The sequence below is a fragment of the Oncorhynchus keta genome, chromosome 15, assembly GCF_023373465.1.
Source record: "Oncorhynchus keta strain PuntledgeMale-10-30-2019 chromosome 15, Oket_V2, whole genome shotgun sequence".
Lineage (NCBI taxonomy): Eukaryota > Metazoa > Chordata > Actinopteri > Salmoniformes > Salmonidae > Oncorhynchus > Oncorhynchus keta.
In genome coordinates, this window is record NC_068435.1 from 12350793 (window position 1) to 12368825 (window position 18033).

Consider the following 18033-nt stretch of genomic DNA (forward strand, 5'->3'; position numbering starts at 1 on the left):
TCAATCTCGTGCTTCTCTCTGTGGGCTGATATTTCTGTGAGGCAGTCCTGGGGTGTAAGGACCAACGCTGGAGACGAGAAGCAAGTACAGGGAGGGGGAATAAAACGACATTACGACAATAATGCTGACACGGGGAACAAAACTGAGGAACAGACAGATATAGAGGGGGCAATCAACAGCGTGAAGGAGTCCAGGTGAGTCCAATGAGCAGAGATGTGCGTAATGATGGTGACAGGTGTGCGTAATGAAGGGACCGAGAGGGGAAGCGGGAGCATGCGTAACATGGGGAGCTACTGCACTTGCACGCAGCTTGGAGGGAACATTGGTACTCAGTAATGTGTTGTATTGAATTTTCCGCAAAAATGACACTTTGTATTCAGGACAAAAAGTGAATTGCTTTGCCTCATCAGTTTTCTCCTATCACAGACACTAAACTACTGTTAAAGTCCCCATTGGCCTCATGGTGAAATCCCTGAGCGGTTTCTTTCCTTCTTTTTTTAACCCGATAGGTGACCTTCTTTGCGTGGCATTGGAAAACTTCCCTGGTCTTTGTGGTTTAATCTGTTTTGAAATTCATAAAGAAATCATGATAAGCACTATTATTGCACGCAGAGTGAGTCCATCCAATTTATTATGTTACTTGTTTAGCACATTTTTTTTGTCCTGAAGATGCCATAACAAAGGGGTTGAATACTTATTGGCTCCAGATATTTCAGATTTACATTTTTAATGAATTTGTAAAAATTTTGAAAAACATTATTATTCCACTTCAACGTTATGGGGTATTGTGTGCAGTGACAAAAAAAATCTCAATTTAATCCATTATAATTTCAGGATGTATCACAACAAAATGTGGAAAAAGTCAAGGGGTGTGATTACTTTCTGAAGGCATTATACTTACATGCAAAAACTCCACTATACTTTTGAGCTATTCTATAATACATATATTAATATATGATACAGTATAATATGATGATATACTGTATATAATCTAATATCACTGGTTGTTCTTTCCAGGTGAGGAGATCGCCAGACCCAGACGCTCCACCCCTACACCAAGACCCGCCCCCGAGACACAAAGGTCAGAGTTCAAAACTGTGCCAACGCTGACACAGCAAACAGGATACCATATTTGCTATGTACTGTATTGATAGAATTTGTGTTGGGTCTGATAAATGTTTTGTTTGGGAAAACAATTAAGCTATTAAATTCAATTAAGTAACAAAATACAAGTACATCGCTGAAATCTTGAAAATCAGAGTTTTAAAATCACATTTACATACCATCTCTTCCAGTGAGAGAGTATCCCAGAATCGCAGAGCATCCCCAGCTTTCTTCGGGCCTTCTCATGAGACGACCTATGAGACACACAGATACGATAGTAACAGAAATGATGGTAACTCTCAATAGTCTTTCTGACTGTATGTGTGTCTTTGTGTTTTTACATAATGGTATCTAAATGTGTGTCAATTGTTTGTTACGTTTGTGCATCATATCCCACTGAGGTGTGATTAACCATGTTGATATCCTTTGTCTATCATAGTAGTCTGTATAGAGGCTGATGCATGGTGTGACTCCAGACCAGACTCTGACTCCCCTTTGACCAGAAACTTTCCCACAGGAGGTAAGCCCCCACTATATCATTTATATCAGTCATGATTGTGCTATTATATGACATTTGCTAACACAACGGTGGGCCTCATTTATATCAGCTTGTTGTCCGCATATGGCCCACAGGCCGCCAGTTTGAGACCAATGTTATAGTCAATAGTGTATTACTAAGTGTTAAAGGGGCAATCAGCAGTTTATATATCCATTTTTGGACTTATAAATGATTGATATGTACCCATTGATTATTGAAGAATATAACTTAGAAATGCATCATGAGCTGTAGTTCAACTGTCTAACCACATCAGAACCCCAAAATATAAGCTTGTTTTACTCCAAAAAAAAAACAAAGTAAATGTGAACAAACACTGTATAAACTCAACACATTGCTTAAAACTGCACTTCTGATATCATGGATGGCCAGTCCTTGCATTCATAGCTATCTTTGATTTTGAGAGGTTACATTTCTCCAGCCTTCGACTGAAACAATGGTGTGTAGTATGCGTTGTTATTGTTTCAACTGCTGACTGCTGCTTTAAGTAAGTCTATAGACTGACCTAGTGTCGTTTTACCCAAGTCAAATCAAATCAAACTGTATTTGTCACATGCGCCGAATACAACAGGTGTACACTTTACCGTGAAATGCTCACTTACAAACCCTTAACCAACAATGAAATAGAGCTAAGAAAATGTTTACTAAATAAACAAAACAAAAACAAATCAGAGAGATAGGTAAGAGCAAGCCCATGTAATGCTTTGTAGGTTAGCAGTAAAACCTTGAAATCAGCCCTTGCCTTAACAGGAAGCCAGTGTAGGGAGGCTAGCACTGGAGTAATATGATCAAATGTTTTGGTTCTAGTCAGGATTCTAGCAGCAGTATTTAGCACTAACTGAAGTTTATTTAGTGCTTTATCCGGGTAGCCGGAAAGTAGAGCATTGCATTAGGCATTGCAGTAGTCTAACCTAGAAGTAACAAACTCATGGATTATTTTTTCTGCATCATTTTTGGATAGAACCTTTATGATTTTTGAAATTTTACGTAGATGGGAAAAAAGCTGTCCTTGAAACAGTTTTGATATGTTCGTCAAAAGAGAGATCAGGGTACAGAGTAACGCCGAGGTCCTTCACAGTTTTATTTAAGACGACTGTACAACCATCAAGATTAATTGTCAGATTCAACAGAAGATCTCTTTGTTTCTTGGGACCTAGAACAAGCATCTCTGTTTTGTCCGAGTTTAAAAGTAGAAAGTTCGCAGCCATCCACTTCCTTATGTCTGAAACACAGGCTTCTAGCAAGGGCAATTTTGGGGCTTCACCATGTTTCATTGAAATGTACAGCTGTGTGTCATCCGCATAGCAGTGAAAGTTAACATTATGTTTTCGAATGTTCTTATTTTTTCCAAGCTAGTCGGAAGACTTCCAGTTTGGTGTAGCAGCAGTAAGGGCTCTTCGATACCGCACGGTAATGTCTTTCCAAGCTAGTCGGAAGACTTCCAGTTTGGTGTAGCAGCAGTGAGGGCTCTTCGATACCGCACGGTAATGTCTTTCCAAGCTGGTCGGAAGACTTCCAGTTTGGTGTAGCAGCAGTAAGGGCTCTTCGATACCGCACGGTAATGTCTTTCCAAGCTGGTCGGAAGACTTCCAGTTTGGTGTAGCAGCAGTAAGGGCTCTTCGATACCGCACGGTAATGTCTTTCCAAGCTAGTCGGAAGACTTCCAGTTTGGTGTAGCAGCAGTAAGGGCTCTTCGATACCGCACGGTAATGTCTTTCCAAGCTGGTCGGAAGACTTCCAGTTTGGTGTAGCAGCAGTAAGGGCTCTTCGATACCGCACGGTAATGTCTTTCCAAGCTGGTCGGAAGACTTCCAGTTTGGTGTAGCAGCAGTAAGGGCTCTTCGATACCGCACGGTAATGTCTTTCCAAGCTAGTCGGAAGACTTCCAGTTTGGTGTAGCAGCAGTGAGGGCTCTTCGATACTGCACGGTACTGTCTTTCCAAGCTGGTCGGAAGACTTCCAGTTTGGTGTAGCAGCAGTGAGGGCTCTTCGATACCGCACGGTACTGTCTTTCCAAGCTGGTCGGAAGACTTCCAGTTTGGTGTAGCAGCAGTGAGGGCTCTTCGATACCGCACGGTACTGTCTTTCCAAGCTGGTCGGAAGACTTCCAGTTTGGTGTAGCAGCAGTGAGGGCTCTTCGATCCCGCACGGTACTGTCTTTCCAAGCTGGTCGGAAGACTTCCAGTTTGGTGTAGCAGCAGTGAGGGCTCTTCGATACCACACGGTACTGTCTTTCCAAGCTGGTCGGAAGACTTCCAGTTTGGTGTAGCAGCAGTGAGGGCTCTTCGATACCGCACGGTACTGTCTTTCCAAGCTGGTCGGAAGACTTCCAGTTTGGTGTAGCAGCAGTGAGGGCTCTTCGATACCACACGGTACTGTCTTTCCAAGCTGGTCAGAAGACTTCCAGTTTGGTGTGGCTGTTCCAATTCTGTTCCAATTTTCTGGAAGCTTGCTTCAGAGCTTGGGTATTTTCTGTATACCAGGGAGCTAGTTTCTTATGACAAATGTTTTTTGTTTTTAGGGGTGCAACTGCATCTAGGGTATTGCGCAAGGTTACTAACAATATTTAATTTTCATGAAATCACAAGTGCAATATAGCAAAACACAGCTTAGCTTGTTGTTAATCCACATGGCATGTCAGATTTCAAAAAAGCTTTACAGCAAAAGCTATCCAAGCATTTTATGTTAGGACATCTCTCTCAGCGGACAAAACATTACAAACAGCTAGCAGCAAAGTAGATTGGTCACGAAAGTCAGAAAAGCAATAAAATGAATCGCTTACCTTTGATGATCTTCGGATGTTTGCACTCACAAGACTCCCAGTTACACAATTAATGTTCATTTTGTTCCATAAAGATTATTTTTATATCCAAACTTCCTCCATTTGGTTGCCGCGTTTTGTTCAGAAATCCACAGGCTCGAGCGGTCACGACGGGGCAGACGAAAATTCCAAATTATATCTGTAAAGTTCGTAGAAACATGTCAAATGTTTTTTATAATCAATCCTCAGGTTGTTTTTACAATAAATAATCTATAATATTTCAATCGGACCGTAGCTTTTTCAATATGAGAGAGAGAGAAAATGTCTACTCCAAGCTGTTGCGCATGCAAAACTCTGCTGGCACCCAGCCATCCACTGACGCGATGTGATCGTTCTTGCTCATTTTTCAGAATAAAAGCCTGAAACTATGTCTAAAGACTATTCACACCATGTGGAAGCCATAGAGAAAGGAATCTGGTTGATATCTCTTTAAATGGAGGGAAGGCATGCAATGGAACAGGGAGATTCGCTTCTCTTAGGCACTTCCTTGTTGGATTTTCCTTAGGTTTTCGGCTGCAATATCAGTTCTGTTATACTCACAGACAATATTTTGACAGTTTTGAAAACTTTAGAATGTTTTCTATCCGAATCTGACAATTATATGCATATTCTACATTCTGAGCCTGAGAAATAGGCAGTTTCACTTGGGTACGTTTTTCATCCAAACATCAAAATACTGCCCCCTACACTCAACAGGTTAACTGATTTTGTCCTCTGACGTCCTTGGGTAGGCAGAGAGGGTCTGGAAGGGCATCAAGGAATCTTTGTGTTGTCTGAGAATTTATAGCACGACTTTTGATGCTCCTTGGTTGGGGTCTGAGCAGATTATTTGATGCGATTGCAAACGTAATAAAATGGTGGTCTGATAGTCCGATAGTTCCTCACAGGATTATGAGGAAAAACATTAAGGTCCACAACATTTAACAACATTTAACAGTATGACTGTGACAGTGAGTAGGTCCAGAGACATGTTGGACAAAACCCACTGAGTCGATGATGGCTCCGAAAGATTTTTGGAGTGGGTCTGTGGACTTTTCCATGTGAATATTAAAATCACCAAAAATGAGAATATTATCTGCTATGCCTACAAGGTCCGATAGCAATTCAGGGAACTCAGTGGCCCCGGAGGCCTGTAAACAATAGCTATAAAAAGTGATTGAGTGGGCTGCATAGATTTCATGACTAGAAGCTCAAAAACAAAAACATTTTTTTTTTTTGTAAATTGAAATTTGCTATCGTAAATGTTAGCAACACCTCCACCTTTGCGGGATGCACGGGGGATATGGTCACTAGTGTAACCAGGAGGTGAGGCCTCATTTAACACAGTAAATTCATCAGGTTTAAGCCATGTTTCAGACAGTCCAATCACATCAGGATTATGATCAGTGATTAGTTCATTGACTATAACTGCCTTTGAAGTGAGGGATCTTATCACAATCTCTTTCAATAATGGCAGGAATGGAGGAGGTCTTTATACTAGTGAGATTGCTAAGGCGAACACCGCCATGTTTAGTTTTGCCCAACCTGACTACACTGACTGTGATAGTGACACTAAGCTGGCAGGCAGACTAACAGCCTGCTGCCTGACCTGCACCCAATTTCATTGTGGAGCTAGAGGAGTTAGAGCCCTGTCTATGTTGGTAGATAAGATGAGAGCTCCCCTTCAGCTAGGATGGAGGCCGTCACTCCTCAGCAGACCAGGCTTGGTCCTGTTTGTGGGTGAGTCCTAGAAAGAGGGCCAATTATCTACAAATTCTATATTTTGGGAGGGGCAGAAACAGTTTTCAACCAGCGATTGAGTTGTGAGACTCTGCTGTAGAGCTCATCACTCCCCCTAACTGGGAGGGGGCCAGAGACAATTACTCGATGCCGACACATCTTTCTAGCTGATTTACACGCTGAAGCTATGTTGCGCTTGGTGACCTCTGACTGTTTCATCCTAACATCGTTGGTGCCGATGTGGATAACAATGTCTCTATACTCTCTCCACTCGCCAGTTTTAGCTTTAGGCAGCACCATCTTCAGATTAGCCTTAACGTCGTTAGCCCTGCCCCCTGGTAAACAGTGTATGATCGCTGGATGATTCTTTTTAAGTCTAATACTGCGGGTAATGGAGTCGCCAATGACTAGAGTTTTCAATTTGTCAGAGCTAATGGTGGGAAGCTTCAGCGTCTCAGACCCCGTAACAGGAGGAGTAGAGACGAGAAGGCTCGGGCTCAGACTCCGACTCTCTGCTTATTGGGGAAAACCGGTTGAAGTTTCTGTCGGCTGAATGAGCGATACTGGTTGAGCATTCCTACAGCATTTCCCTCCAGAAGCCATGAGAAAGTTGTCCGGCTGCGGGGACCGTGCGAGGGGATTTATACTAACGTTACTATCTGTACTTACTGGTGGCACAGACACTGCTGTTTCATCCTTTCCTACACTGAAATTACCCTTGCCTAACAAATGCGTCTGAAGCTGGGCTTGCAGCACAGCTATCCTCGCCGTAAGGCGATCGTTCTCCTGTATATTAGGAGTACAGCGACTGCAATTAGAAGGCATCATGTTAATGTTACTACTTAGCTTCGGCTGTTGGAGGTCCTGATGAACCACGTCCAGATAAAGCATCCGGAGTGAAAAAGTTGAATGAAAAAAAGTAGAGTGAGGGGAAAAATATAAACGGTAATTAAAAAGTTAAAAAAACGTAAAGTTGTCAGGTATCAAAGTAAGGTTGGCAACAGAACGCACAGCAACACGTAAACAAGTCTGCAAGTTGTGACCGGAAATGACGAGTCCTCCTGCTACATAACATACATCCTCAATCCTCAATCATAATAATAATAATAATAATAATAGGGACCTGGTGGTTTACCTATTCATTGGCACCCCATCTTCCTCCCCCTTTTCCTCTGTCTTTTCTTCAAATCAAATCCAATTTTATTTGTCACATACACATGGTTAGCAGATGTTAATGTGAGTGTAGCAAAATGCTTGTGCTTCTAGTTCCGACCATGCAGTAATATCTAACAAGTAATCTAACCTAACAATTTCACAACAACTACCTTATACACACAAGTGTAAAGGAATGAATAAGAATATGTACAAAAAAATATATGATATATGAGTGATGGCCGAACAGCATAGGCAAGATGCAGTAGATGGTATAGAGTTCAGTATATACATATGAGATGAGTAATGTAGGGTATGTAAACATTATATAAAGTGGCATTGTTTAAAGTGGCTTGTGATACATTTATTACACATATTTTTCCATTATTAAAGTGGCTAGCGTTGAGTCAGTATGTTGGCAGCAACCACTCAATGTTAGTGATGGCTGTTTAACAGTCTGAAGGCCTTGAGATAGAAGCTGTTTTTCAGTTTCTCGGTCCCTGCTTTGATGCACCTGTATTGACCTCGCCTTCTGGATGATAGCGGGGTGAACAGGTAGTGGCTCGGGTGGTTGTTGTCCTTGATGATCTTTATGGCCTTCCTGTGACATCGGGTTGTGTAGGTTTTCCCCCGGTGATGCGTTGTGCAGACCTCACTACCCTCTGGAGAGCCTTACGGTTATGGGCGGAGCAGTTGCCGTACCAGGCGGTGATACAGACCGACAGAATGCTCTCGATTGTGCATCTGTAAAAGTTTGTGAGTGTTTTTGGTGACAAGCCGAATTTCTTCAGCCTCCTGAGGTTCTTCACCACGCTGTCTGTGTGAGTGGACCATTTCAGTTTGTCCGTGATGTGTACGCCGAGGAACTTAAAACTTTCCACCCTGTCCACTACTGTCCCGTCAATGTGGATAGTGGGCTGCTCCCTCTGCTGTTTCCTGAAGTCCACGATCACCTCCTTTGTTTTGTTGACATTGAGTGTGAGGTTATTTTCCTGACACCACACTCCGAGGTCCCTCACCTCCTCCCTGTAGGCAGTCTCGTCGTTGTTGGTAATCAAGCCTACCACTGTAGTGTCGTCTGCAAACTTGATGATTGAGTTGGTTGAACAGGGAGTACAGGAGAGGGCTGAGAATGCACCCTTGTGGGACCCCAGTGTTGAGGATCAGCGGGGTGGAGATGTTGTTACCTACCTTCACCACCTTGGGGCGGCCCGTTAGGAAGTCCAGGACCCAGTTGCACAGGGCGGGGTCGAGACCCAGGGTCTCGAGCTTAATGACGATTTGGAGGGTACTATGGTGTTAAATGCTGAGCTGTAATCGATGAACAGCATTCTTACATAGGTTTTCCTCTTGTCCAGATGGGTTAGGGCAGTGTGCAGTGTGATTGCGATTGCGTCGTCTGTGGACCTATTCGGGCGGTAAGCAAATTGGAGTGGGTCGAGGGTGTCAGGTAGGGTGGAGATGATATGGTCCTTGACTAGTCTCTCAAAGCACTTCATGATGACGGAAGTGAGTGCTACAGGGCGGTAGTCATTTTGCTCAGTTACCTTAGCTTTCTTGGGAACATGAACAATGGTGGGCCTCTTGAAACATGTGGGAACAGCAGATTGGGATAAGGATTGATTGAATATGTCCGTAAACACACCAACCAGCTCATCTGCGCATGCTCTGAGGATGCGGCCGGGGATGCCGTCTGGGCCTGCAGCCTTGCGATGGTTAAAACATTTGAATGTTTTACTCACATTGGCTGAAGTGAAGGAGAGCCTGCAGGTTTTGGTAGCGTGTGGTGTCAGTGGCACTGTAATGTCCTCAAAGCGAGAAAATAAGTTGTTTAGTTTGTCTGGGAGCAAGACATTGTGGTCCGCGATGGGGCTGTTTTTTCTTTTGTAGTCCATGCTTGACTGTAGACCGTTCCACATACCTCTCGTGTCTGAGCCATTGAATTGAGACTCCACTTTGTCTCTATACTGACACTTAGCTTGTTTGATTGCCTTGCGGAGGGAATAGCTACACTGTTTGTATTCGGTCATGTTTCCAGTCACCTTGCCCTGATTAAAAGCAGTGGTTCGCACTTTCAGTTTTGCGCGAATGCTGCCATCAATTCACGGTTTCTGGTTGGGGAAGGTTTTAATAGACGCTGTGGGTACAACATCACCATCTTCATGCTGATGACGGGATTTGGGCCTTGTCTTGACAAAGCAATATATCCTTCGCGTCGGACTCATTAAATAAAAAATAGTTGTCCAGTTTGAAGTGAGTAATCGCTTTACTGATATCCAGAAGCTCTTTTCGGTCACGAGACGGTAGCAGCAATATTATGTACAAAATGAGTTACAAACAATGTGAAAAACCAACAAAATAGCACATTTGATTCGGAGCCCGTAAAACAGCAGCAATCCTCTCCGGCAACATTATATAACAGTGTCACTCTCTTTGTAGCTCCTCCTCCACTTCCTCCCAAGAACATCCAAGCAGCTAGTCAAGGCTATTCTTCGTCTGATTCTTCCGGTAATATTATTTTGCTAGTAACCATAATTCCCATATGGAAGCAGATTCATGCCAAAACTTCAATGGTTTTATTTGTATTTGTTTTGGCATGAATCATCTTCCATATTCCCATGCCTCGTGCACACTTGCCATTGTTCTTTGGACAGCATTGATAGAAGTGAACTCAGGAAGATCTCTGAACTTTTATTTTCCGACAGTTGATTTACACAATGGGAGAATAGTCTCAAGCCCCGCCCCCATCTACCTGAACGTCCAATCCCCAGCCTCATACAGAGGTTCCCCCGTGCTTGACCTGGAAGATGTGTTCGGCCCCATGGAATCCTGCCGGATCAATGAGGGCAGGGCCTCGCCCCGATGGGTCAGCTTCAACAGTGAGAGACCACCCCCACCAGAAGAACCGGCCCCGCCTCCGCCCCCTGCCTATCCTCCTCCTGACTCGCCCAACTCCCTCTCTTCCACCCCAGACTCCCCCTGCCTCTCCCCGGGCCCTCCTCCGGATGAGCCTCCCCCCTCCCCGCCGCCCTTTTCCTCTCTCCCCGACTCACCCATCTCCATCATCTCCATTCCCCCTCCAAATGAACCCGTTCCCCCTGCCTCCAGACTTCTTGCCCCCAGACTCCCCGCCGTGCATCGCCATCAATCCTAGTCTGTTTTTGGATGATGATGAGATACTGGAGTACTCCCATGCTCCCTCTACCCCTGCTGCCCCACTGGAATACTCCCCTGCCCCTACTAGTCCCATCCCTCCCCCCCTGCCTGCGGAGCGCTCCCTTCGGGCAGGCATCCCTTCCCCTCTGGTGTTCCTTAGGGAGGAGCAGCCTGACTTTATGTCCTGGCCCCTGGTGCTGACCCCGGGCTTCAGGGGTGTGCCGTCCCCCCTCCTCCCGCCCGCCTACAGGCCCATGGTGTCTTCCCCCGGACCCTGCCCAGGCAGTGGTGAGTACATAGAAATACAATGGGTAGATTACCACTGTAGGAAAACATAGAAATAGAATGGGTAGATTACCACCATAGGAAAACATATAAATACAAGGGGTAGATTACCACTCTAGGAAACCATAGAAATACAATACAAGTAGAATGGGTAATGCCATCATTGTGAAAATGGAATTTGTTGACATTACTCTATTACAATTGCTATTGGATCTAGAGGTCATGGCTGGTCATAATCTTAATAGGGGTCATAGGTCCTCCCTTTTCCTTTTATAGGCCCCTCCTCTCCACCTCGCCCTGCCACGCCGCTGTCAGGAGGTAGTCCAGTCCCTCCCCCTCTTCCTACAAGGCCCTCCTCTCGACCCAAACTGCCCCCTGGGAAACCAATGGGAGACCTGGTATGGCACACTTCTAGACTTAGACTTGTGATAGACACTATTAGAATTTTAGACCTGTGATAGACACTATTAGAATTTTAGACTTGTGATAGATACTATTAGAATTTTAGACTTGTGACTCTTATTAGTTTTTCTTCAACTGATTTCCACAAAGTTAGAGATACTACTAAACCTAACTGTGGCTGCTCTGCTAACATTACATTGTGTTGGGAAAATGTTTGGTTCAGCAACAGGCTACTGATATTCCCCCCTCCCCCAGACTCGGCCCTTCAGCCCCCCAGTCTCCGGCAGCCCCCCTCCCTTCGCCCCCCTGGCCCGAGCCGAGAGTTCCTCCTCCATCACCTTGCTGAGCGCAGCCTCCACCCCTACCCTGGGGAGAGAGCTCAACATATCCACTACAGGTACTACCCTCCTCCATAACACCTCCTTCACCTGTGTATGTCTCTGGTGTTAACATATTCAATGGTAGAATGCTCACATTTGAAGCCTATAATTCGACTTTTGTGAAACAGGTTTTTTCACCATTAAATCAAATCAAATTTTATTAGTCACATGCGCCGAATACAACAGGTGTACAGTGAAATGCTGAATACAATAAGTCTAGACCTTACAGTAAAATGCTTACTTACGAGAATACAGATAAGAGAAATTAAGGAGCAGCAGTAATGGGACAAAGTGGTTAGTATGATGAATACACACACCTCCCTTGTCATATTTTAAAGTGTTTTTATTTAACGAGGCAAGTCAGTTAAGAACAAATTCCTTATTTACAATGACGGCCAACTGGGGAACAGTGGGTTAACTGCCTTGTTCAAGGGTAGAACAACATATTTTTACCTTGTCAGCTCAGGATTCGATCCAGCAACCTTTCAGTTACTGGCCCAACGCTCTAACCACTAGGCTACCTGCCACCCCGTCATCTTCACTCTGCTAAACACACAGTCATCTACACCTCCGATGTTCCAATCAGACTCCACAAGTCTGCACACTTTCTTTCCATCCATCCATCATGCTCCCTCTGGCCTTGCCCTCTGTCTTGTGATGGGGTTATACCTCCAATAACTCATCCACCGCTCCTCTCCTCTTCTTCTGGTCGTCTGCTCCTGCCTGCCTCTCATCACCCTCTCCCTCCCTCCATGTTCTCTACCTCTCTCCACATGAACAGAGGAAAAACAGCCAACCATGGTATGGTTTGACCATGGCCGGTTTTATTTGTCTTTTGAAGGTGAGTCGTATCAGGGTCGTATTCATTAGAGCACAATGCCGGGGGGAAATCTTTCTGCAACGGAAACGGAACACTAGCATTTCTTATTGGACAAGTTCAGAGGTAGTCCCTTTCAGTCCGTTTGGTGCCTAATGAACATGACCCAGTACCAGTGCATGGAGGCTATCGTAATGTACTACCCTGGCTGTCCATGTTTCTCTGGTCTCGCTATCTATGATCTCTCCAATCTTCTATCTTGTCATTTCTATGCTCTTCCCTTCTCTCTCCCTTACGCATGTCTGCTCATCTGACCACATGTCTGTAGGCCGTTACAGACACAGGAAAGGATATTGCTACTGAGATCGTGCCTTTTATGTGATGATCAACCGTGTGTGTGTGTGTGTGTGTGTGTGTGTGTGTGTGTGTGTGTGTGTGTGTGTGTGTGTGTGTGTGTGTGTGTGTGTGTGTGTGTGTGTGTGTGTGTGTGTGTGTGTGTGTGTGTGTGTGTGTGTGTGTGTGTGTGTCAGGATGCTCCAGAGGACCCAGCCCACTGACCATGGGAGCCCAGGACACTCTGCCCGTGGCGGCTGCCTTCACTGAGACCATCAACGCCTACTTCAAAGGAGCCGACCCCAGCAAGTAAGGCTAGCATTCCTATCGATGCTAGGCTATTCCTCTCAAAGATAGGCTAATGCTAACACAAGTAGAAATATTGATTCTGATATGAATAACAACATTGATGTCAAATTTATATCAAAGTTAATACTGATGTGAATGCAAATTCATGACAACATGATGTTTCAGCCGGCAAAGCGACCCTCATCAGAATAAATGCAACAAGTAAGATGGCTATGATATTGTTGATATATATCATATTGCAACTACTGTATGCCTATTTCATTTCAATTTCAAACTGTATTGTCTCCTTTTGTTGTCCCCACAGGGAAATGCAATGCGCCTAGGCAATATATTGTTCTGTGGTTATTTCTGTGGGAAATGTAGATTGTTTGTGGCACCCCTATGGATTCTGGGTACTGTAGTTTTTCTCTTTTGGACTGACCCGTTTCTGAGCACTGAGCTGGCTCTGTTCTCCATGATCCAGGTGTGTGGTGAAGATCACCGGGGAGATGGTGCTGTCTTTCCCAGCAGGCATCACCAGGCACTTTGCCAGCCATCCGTCTGCCCCTGTGCTCACCTTCAGCATCAGTAACTACTGTCGGCTAGAGCAGGTCCTCCCCAATCCACACCTACTGTGCTGGTAAGGCTAATTATACAGGACACTGACTCAATATTGTGTTTTGGGGCAAGGAATTCATATTTTACATTTTTTGGGCATGTTCCAAACGATGTCCCATAGTGGCCAGGATTGGAGCTACACATTGACTCTTGCTGGATTCCCCTAAACATAGTAGACATTCACAGGACCAATAGCAACATGTTTTAATGTTTACATTTAAGCAATAAGGCCTGTGCTTTATCATGAATGTAGTCACAAGAAAATGTGTTGTTCAGCCTGACACGCAAGCTCAGATTGGTTTCGGGAGAGACACCCCTGTGATTGGTTAGGGAGAGACATCCCTGTGATTTGTTAGGGAGAGACATCCCTGTGATTGGTTAGGGAGAGACACCCCTGTGATTGGTTAGGGTGAGACATCCCTGTGATTGGTTAGGGAGAGACACCCCTGTGATATGTTAGGGAGAGACACCCCTGTCATTGGTTAGGGAGAGACACCCCTGTCATTGGTTAGGGAGAGACACCCCTGTCATTGGTTAGGGAGAGACACCCCTGTGATATGTTAGGGAGAGACACCCCTGTCATTGGTTAGGGAGAGACATCCCTGTCATTGGTTAGGGAGAGACACCCCTGTCATTGGTTAGGGAGAGACACCCCTGTCATTGGTTAGGGAGAGACACCCCTGTCATTGGTTAGGGAGAGACACCCCTGTCATTGGTTAGGGAGAGACACCCCTGTCATTGGTTAGGGAGAGACACCCCTGTCATTGGTTAGGGAGAGACACCCCTGTCATTGGTTAGGGAGAGACACCCCTGTCATTGGTTAGGGAGAGACACCCCTGTCATTGGTTAGGGAGAGACACCCCTGTCATTGGTTAGGGAGAGACATCCCTGCGATTTGAAACCTGGTTAAACCACTTACCAGGATCACCAAACACATTTTGGGAAAACATACACGATAATGTGATAATACACCTGAATCAGATAAAGTCATTGTAATATTGCACCATCAGTAAACCCAAAATGCCCATGTCATGTATTTGTTTTCAGTGACACCACCATGTCCAGTGTGGACACCAAGGAGTTCTGGGTAAATATGCCAAACCTGATGAGTCACCTGAGGAGAGTCGCTGACCAGAAGCCTCAAGCAACCTACTACAATGTGGACATGATCAAATATCAGGTGAGACCATCTGTGTAGTACACATTATTACATGTAATTCCATACAGTGTATAGTCACAATGGAATGTAATTCCATACAGTGTTCACTGTATAGTCACAATGGAATGTAATTCCATACAGTGTTCACTGTATAGTCACAATGGAATGTAATTCCATACAGTGTATAGTCACAATGGAATGTAATTCCATACAGTGTTCACTGTATAGTCACAATGGAATGTAATTCCATACAGTGTGCACTGTATAGTCACAATGGAATGTAATTCCATACAGTGTTCACTGTATAGTCACAATGGAATGTAATTCCATACAGTTTACACTGTATAGTCACAATGGAATGTAATTCCATACAGTGTACACTGTATAGTCACAATGGAATGTAATTCCATACAGTGTACACTGTATAGTCACAATGGAATGTAATTCCATACAGTGTACACTGTATAGTCACAATGGAATGTAATTCCATACAGTGTACACTGTATAGTCACAATGGAATGTAATTCCATACAGTGTACACTGTATAGTCACAATGGAATGTAATTCCATACAGTGTTCACTGTATAGTCACAATGGAATGTAATTCCATACAGTGTTCACTGTATAGTCACAATGGAATGTAATTCCATACAGTGTTCACTGTATAGTCACAATGGAATGTAATTCCATACAGTGTTCACTGTATAGTCACAATGGAATGTAATTCCATACAGTGTATAGTCACAATGGAATGTAATTCCATACAGTGTTCACTGTATAGTCACAATGGAATGTAATTCCATACAGTGTACACTGTATAGTCACAATGGAATGTAATTCCATACAGTGTTCACTGTATAGTCACAATGGAATGTAATTCCATACAGTGTTCACTGTATAGTCACAATGGAATGTAATTCCATACAGTGTATAGTCACAATGGAATGTAATTCCATACAGTGTTCACTGTATAGTCACAATGGAATGTAATTCCATACAGTGTACACTGTATAGTCACAATGGAATGTAATTCCATACAGTGTTCACTGTATAGTCACAATGGAATGTAATTCCATACAGTGTTCACTGTATAGTCACAATGGAATGTAATTCCATACAGTGTTCACTGTATAGTCACAATGGAATGTAATTCCATACAGTCTACACTGTATAGTCACAATGGAATGTAATTCCATACAGTGTTCACTGTATAGTCACAATGGAATGTAATTCCATACAGTGTACACTGTATAGTCACAATGGAATGTAATTCCATACAGTGTTCACTGTATAGTCACAATGGAATGTAATTCCATACAGTGTACACTGTATAGTCACAATGGAATGTAATTCCATACAGTGTACACTGTATAGTCACAATGGAATGTAATTCCATACAGTGTTCACTGTATAGTCACAATGGAATGTAATTCCATACAGTGTACACTGTATAGTCACAATGGAATGTAATTCCATACAGTGTACACTGTATAGTCACAATGGAATGTAATTCCATACAGTGTGCACTGTATAGTCACAATGGAATGTAATTCCATACAGTGTACACTGTATAGTCACAATGGAATGTAATTCCATACAGTGTTCACTGTATAGTCACAATGGAATGTAATTCCATACAGTGTACACTGTATAGTCACAATGGAATGTAATTCCATACAGTGTACACTGTATAGTCACAATGGAATGTAATTCCATACAGTGTTCACTGTATAGTCACAATGGAATGTAATTCCATACAGTGTATAGTCACAATGAAATGTAATTCCATACAGTGTATAGTCACAATGGAATGTAATTCCATACAGTGTTCACTGTATAGTCACAATGGAATGTAATTCCATACAGTGTTCACTGTATAGTCACAATGGAATGTAATTCCATACAGTGTACACTGTATAGTCACAATGGAATGTAATTCCATACAGTGTTCACTGTATAGTCACAATGGAATGTAATTCCATACAGTGTACACTGTATAGTCACAATGGAATGGAATTCCATACAGTGTTCACTGTATAGTCACAATGGAATGTAATTCCATACAGTGTACACTGTATAGTCACAATGGAATGTAATTCCATACAGTGTACACTGTATAGTCACAATGGAATGTAATTCCATACAGTGTTCACTGTATAGTCACAATGGAATGTAATTCCATACAGTGTACACTGTATAGTCACAATGGAATGTAATTCCATACAGTGTACACTGTATAGTCACAATGGAATGTAATTCCATACAGTGTGCACTGTATAGTCACAATGGAATGTAATTCCATACAGTGTACACTGTATAGTCACAATGGAATGTAATTCCATACAGTGTACACTGTATAGTCACAATGGAATGTAATTCCATACAGTTTACACTGTATAGTCACAATGGAATGTAATTCCATACAGTGTACACTGTATAGTCACAATGGAATGTAATTCCATACAGTGTACACTGTATAGTCACAATGGAATGTAATTCCATACAGTGTTCACTGTATAGTCACAATGGAATGTAATTCCATACAGTGTTCACTGTATAGTCACAATAGAATGTAATTCCATACAGTGTTCACTGTATAGTCACAATGGAATGTAATTCCATACAGTGTTCACTGTATAGTCACAATGGAATGTAATTCCATACAGTGTACACTGTATAGTCACAATGGAATGTAATTCCATACAGTGTACACTGTATAGTCACAATGGAATGTAATTCCATACAGTGTACACTGTATAGTCACAATGGAATGTAATTCCATACAGTGTACACTGTATAGTCACAATGGAATGTAATTCCATACAGTGTACACTGTATAGTCACAATGGCATGTAATTGTTAAACAAACACAATGAAGTGCGTGCTTCTTACGTATGTGTGTGTATGCTTATGCGTGTTTACATGTGTGTGTGTGCTTGTGTGTGTGTCTTAGGTAGCAGCTGAGGGGATCCAGTCTACTCCCCTGAACCTGGCGGTGAGTTGGCGTGGCGACACCACCAGCACGGACCTCAGAATAGACTACAAATACAACAAGGAGGCCATGGCCGCAGCCCCCTCCCCCCTCCACAACATCCACTTCCTGGTCCCTGTGGACGGGGGCGTGGCCAAACTCCAAGCCATGATTCCCACTGCCACCTGGTGAGGATAATGAATTGCTGACTGAGATTGTTTTTAAATGTATTTAATCTTAGAATTGTACATTTACAGTGTATTTATCCAGGT

General features: G+C 43.4%; 1 protein-coding gene across 1 annotated transcript in view; it reads left to right on the forward strand.

The window, feature by feature from the left end:
* The window catches only part of LOC118395173 (SH3-containing GRB2-like protein 3-interacting protein 1), a 75402-nt gene that overhangs the window by 51138 nt on the left and 6231 nt on the right, over positions 1-18033 (forward strand). Inside the window, exons 9-16 of the mRNA XM_052462685.1 lie at positions 9815-9860; positions 10124-10796; positions 11070-11191; positions 11451-11592; positions 12923-13034; positions 13498-13653; positions 14679-14811; positions 17744-17949. Coding sequence (XP_052318645.1) covers positions 9815-9860; positions 10124-10796; positions 11070-11191; positions 11451-11592; positions 12923-13034; positions 13498-13653; positions 14679-14811; positions 17744-17949 — 1590 coding nt within the window. The remainder of the gene's footprint in view (positions 1-9814; positions 9861-10123; positions 10797-11069; positions 11192-11450; positions 11593-12922; positions 13035-13497; positions 13654-14678; positions 14812-17743; positions 17950-18033) is intronic.